This window comes from Chenopodium quinoa, unplaced genomic scaffold (assembly GCF_001683475.1).
Source record: "Chenopodium quinoa cultivar QQ74 unplaced genomic scaffold, ASM168347v1, whole genome shotgun sequence".
Lineage (NCBI taxonomy): Eukaryota > Viridiplantae > Streptophyta > Magnoliopsida > Caryophyllales > Amaranthaceae > Chenopodium > Chenopodium quinoa.
In genome coordinates this window covers 1,347,237-1,351,607 of record NW_018743391.1, presented here as the reverse complement: position 1 = coordinate 1,351,607, position 4,371 = coordinate 1,347,237, and the positions used below count along the sequence as shown (strand labels likewise).

The 4,371-nt window shown below is 37.2% G+C and overlaps 1 protein-coding gene across 1 annotated transcript; it reads right to left on the bottom strand.

Moving 5' to 3' along the window:
* Positions 1–224: 224 nt before the first annotated feature.
* Positions 225–2,885, bottom strand: LOC110738669. Its single transcript, XM_021919070.1, has one exon. It carries the CDS (start codon positions 2,577–2,579, stop codon positions 432–434), a length of 2,148 nt encoding a protein of 715 aa, XP_021774762.1. The 5' UTR covers positions 2,580–2,885; the 3' UTR covers positions 225–431.
* Between the last annotated feature and the right edge of the window lie 1,486 nt (positions 2,886–4,371).

Genomic DNA, 4,371 nt, shown 5'->3' with positions numbered 1-4,371 from the left:
TTTATTTTGTTGCGATAAACCTATAATTAATATGGTATCGGAGCCAGCGTGACACAAAGGTTACGGATTCAAATCTCATTCATCTCTCACCTTCAAATGGATTATTGTGCGCTGGGTATAAGGAGGGTCCATGTTGCATCCACACTTAAAGCCCAAAGCGAGGGGTGTGATATAATATATAAATCGATCATGGGGTTCGACCATGGTTAAGGTCTAGAAAAATATTTTATACTCAATTATATATTATCAACACAAAAGTGATAAATTGAGTTATTTATCGAACCTAGTAAAAATAATTACAAGCTCTTTGGTATTAGGCTATACCATTTTTATTAATATGCATACATAAGAATAACTTTATACATAGGCAGTTGATTGATTAATTTATTACAACTTATAAGAAAAACTTTATACATAGGAAGTTGATTAATTTATTGCAACTTATAGCATTGTGCTCCAATTGATGCATCAAGTGTAAGCTCCATACCAAACTTATTCTTTATACTAAGCCAATAACAATCATCAAACAAGCATTTACGTTCATCAGTTGGTTGGGCCACATCTACTGGGCTCAGAAACTTGGGCCCCCATGCTGGAGTTCCATCCTCAAATGAATTATGGGTCAGCCTCCGAACATTCGACCCATCCACATTTGCAATGAAGATCTCCCCATAAGGCTGGTAATGATGTGGGTTTGATATGGGCTCAGCTGATACGGCAGCATAATCTGAAGTAAACACAATGCTCTTCCCATCTGGGCTAAACCATGGGTGATTCGCACGACCGCCCGATCCACTTTGGATCACCTTATGGAGCCCTGTTCCATTCGGGTGGATCATGAATATTTCGAAGCTTCCACTACCCGGATTCTCACGATCGGTTGCAAACGCGATCCATTCCCCATCGGGTGACCAATTGCACATGGTGTCGGTCCATGGACCCTCTGTTAGCCTATGGATACCACCTGTCTCACCTTCCTCGGCGTCCATTATGTAAAGATTCTTATAACCCGATCTGCCTGACCTAAACACGATCCATTTACCATCAGGTGATGGTGATGGGAATGCATTATTTTCACCTCCATGGGTTAGCTTTTTATAGCTCAAATCATCATTATCCACGTTGATTGCAATTATATCAACTTTAGTCCTTTCAGATGCAAAATTTGGACCAACACTAGTATAAACCACACCTTTTCTTATCGGGTCCCAAGCAGTTGTAAAAGCCATTCCTTTATGAACCAACTTCTTATTCGACCCATCATGGTTCACAACATAGAGAAACCCATCATCCAAATCAGCCAAATAAGCAATCCGATCACCCGTGGGCGAGAAAGACGGAAATGACCCGTCAACTCGAAATATAGAGACATCGGGAACCGGATGCTTAATATTTTCAAGTAGAAGTATTTGATCCCCACCCGTTCCCTTCTTCCCGTTCCCCCCAATCTTACATTTATGGTACCCTACTCGGGTTCCATCGGGCGATAAAAACGGGTTAAAGTGATGGTTTTTGGGCGAAACGGGTCGGGTCACATCCTTAAACACCTTCCTCTTAAGATCAAATACCTCAATATGTCTATAATTACTTTGAGGTCTTCTAGTAGCCACAACAATAAACTCATCATTACCCGGTGAAGTACCCGGAGTGAAAGCATGCAAACCCGGTGGTGTGACCCGTTCAACCACCACCGACTCGGCCTCAACTCCGCCAACTCGTGGAAGACTCGCCTTGTAAACACTCCACCACCCATCATTCTCATCCCTCCTATGAAAAAACAACGTATGATCATCAACCCAACTTGGCCACCCGCCGTGCTCAACAACCTTGACCCGGCCCGACCCGTCTCTAGTAAAAAACACATAAATATCTGTCCCAAGCTCCTCCACCTCCCCACCCCATCCCTTCTCACCATACGACGCCACGGCCGTGTAAACCCCCGAAGGCGACATGGCAGGGCTAAAATCCGCCACCCCAACCGGTGTCAACCTTCGAGTTTCACCACTAAATATATCCATAGAATACACCGCTGCCCAACTAGTCCTAGGCACACCCGAATCCTCACGAGTCGACACGTAAACCAACTCTTTCCCAACTAAACTCGGGCTATCTTTCATTGAAACCTTCGACTTAGTTCCATCTAGTAATGGAACTCGTACTCGATCTCGATCACCCGCCTCGAGGGCGACCCTAAACCCGGGTCGAGTCCATGAATCATCAGCAACATCAACAGAGTCAAGGAAGATACTGGAAGTCCCGTTTCGTTCGGTGACGTAAACGATCTGGAAAGTAGAAGATGAAGTGGGTTGATTTAGGAGAGAGAAAATTGAGGATGAATTAATGGGGAAATGGCCATTAAAATTGACTGAAACTCCATCAGTGAGTTTGAGTTCTTGATGATTGAATGAAATTGAAGGTGGAGATTGAGTTATGCTAATTGGTAAAGTGTAGATGTCGAATTTGTACCTTGATCTTCCTAGTGTTGTAAAAATTATAGATGATTTTGGGGAAGATGATGAAATTTTGCAGAAATTGATGAGAAGTAATAATACGATGAGATTAAAAATTGGGTTATTCATATTTTGAAAATTTGAAGGTTGATAATTTGATAATCGTAGAGTTTATTGTACTGAGATAATTGATAAATTAATAACTTTAATAAAATGTTTGGGTTTTACAGAAAACAGGTGATTTTCAGGGTTTGTTTGTTTTTTTTTTTTTTTTTTTTTTTTTCCCCAAATTTATGATAGAACAGTGTAAGTATATGTGGATATCATGTTGAAATGTTGATAAGGTTGTTCTTTATTAGTGAACATTAGTATGACACTTAGAATCTTAGATAGTGATGTATCTTTTAATTTTGTATTAGTAGTACTAGAATTTTCTTGTAATGAAGATTGAGTCGAATCATTTTAACGTTAGCTTATACACACGTAGAACTGTAGGAGTACTTCGTAAAAGATATGGACTTTGAGCAATAGGGCCAAGGATGATAATAATATACGAAGTAATATCAATGGTTATATTCCCTTTGTATTCTAATGCTTGCCATTTATTTGTGTAAGATAATTCGACCTTATTTTTAGGTGTAGCAAATTGTAACTTTACTCTTGTATTTATGGAATTACTTGGCCATGTTTGGGTAGCACTATCGAATATTATTTTCCATCCAATTAAGATGTTATTGAGGCCCATTTTTTCATTTTTTCTGGCCAGTTAATTAAGGACCTGTTTACATTTACTGAATTGAGCTGAGCTGATTGGAGCTGAACTGAAATTAAGGTGAAGTGAACAGGCCCTAACTCTCCCTAACTACCTAGAACTCAATTGAGCTCCCAAACCCTAGAGATCAAAACCCCCAAATTTATTTAAACTCATAAACCCTAATCTGAATTACTAATTTTAACCCTAATTATGTTAATTGCATCCAATTAAAACTTGCAAACAAATACAGTAAACAATGAATTAAAAGATTAGCGTGAAAATTAACTAAATTACTGAAAAAGTGAAAAAGTAGGTCCGATAACGTATTAATTAACTAAATTATTGAGAAAAGTGAAAATTAACTAAATGTTGTAAGAGACTACCCTTGGTTGAAAAGTCATTATTGACTTTTATTTTCCGACCACATCACGCGCCAATTAACAAAAAAGGAAGGAAAGGTGAATTAAAAGTCACGTGATTGGCACGTGATGTGATCAACACCGGAAAATGAAAGTCAACGGTGACTTTCCGACCAATGATAGTGTCTTACAACATTTACCCTTTTATAAGGTAGTTTGTTACAACATTTCTTTTTATTAGATAGTTTCTCACAAAAAAAAGTGCTTTAGTTTTTCACAAAATATCCAATAATTTACTTACATTTAAGGAAAATAAATAAAATTGTAACCACAATCAAACATAAAACAAATTAGGTATGTGAAACTATAATTAAGAGAGAAACTTGGTTAATTGAATTTTATATAGACATCTATACATTAACGTCTTGTTAAAATAAAAAAAAGTCAAAAGTATAGATTAAAAATTAAAAAAAAATCATTAATAATTGATGACATCATACATAAATTTGGTGGGAAAAATTTAATGTGAGAATGACACGTAAGATTGTTTCATAATTGATGATGTCAGCAATGTTTTGTTTTAGTAATAGTTAATAGATTTTAGCATTTTTAAAATAAAATTCTAAAATCAGCCTAAAGTTGTCCGGTCCGGATTTTGGACCGATTTTTTCGGTATGGTCTGGATTCGGTTCTAGCTTAATCAGTCCGATCTTCAATTCTTAAAATTAAAAATTTCGGTCTTCCGTCTAGCGATGAACAATCCTAATTATTGTTATTTTTTTTATTTATTTTTTTTGGATGAAACTGA

Bases quoted from the DNA above. Each gene is read 5' to 3' on its own strand.
- LOC110738669 (XM_021919070.1), bottom strand. From the start codon at position 2,579: ATGAATAACCCAATTTTTAATCTCATCGTATTATTACTTCTCATCAAT.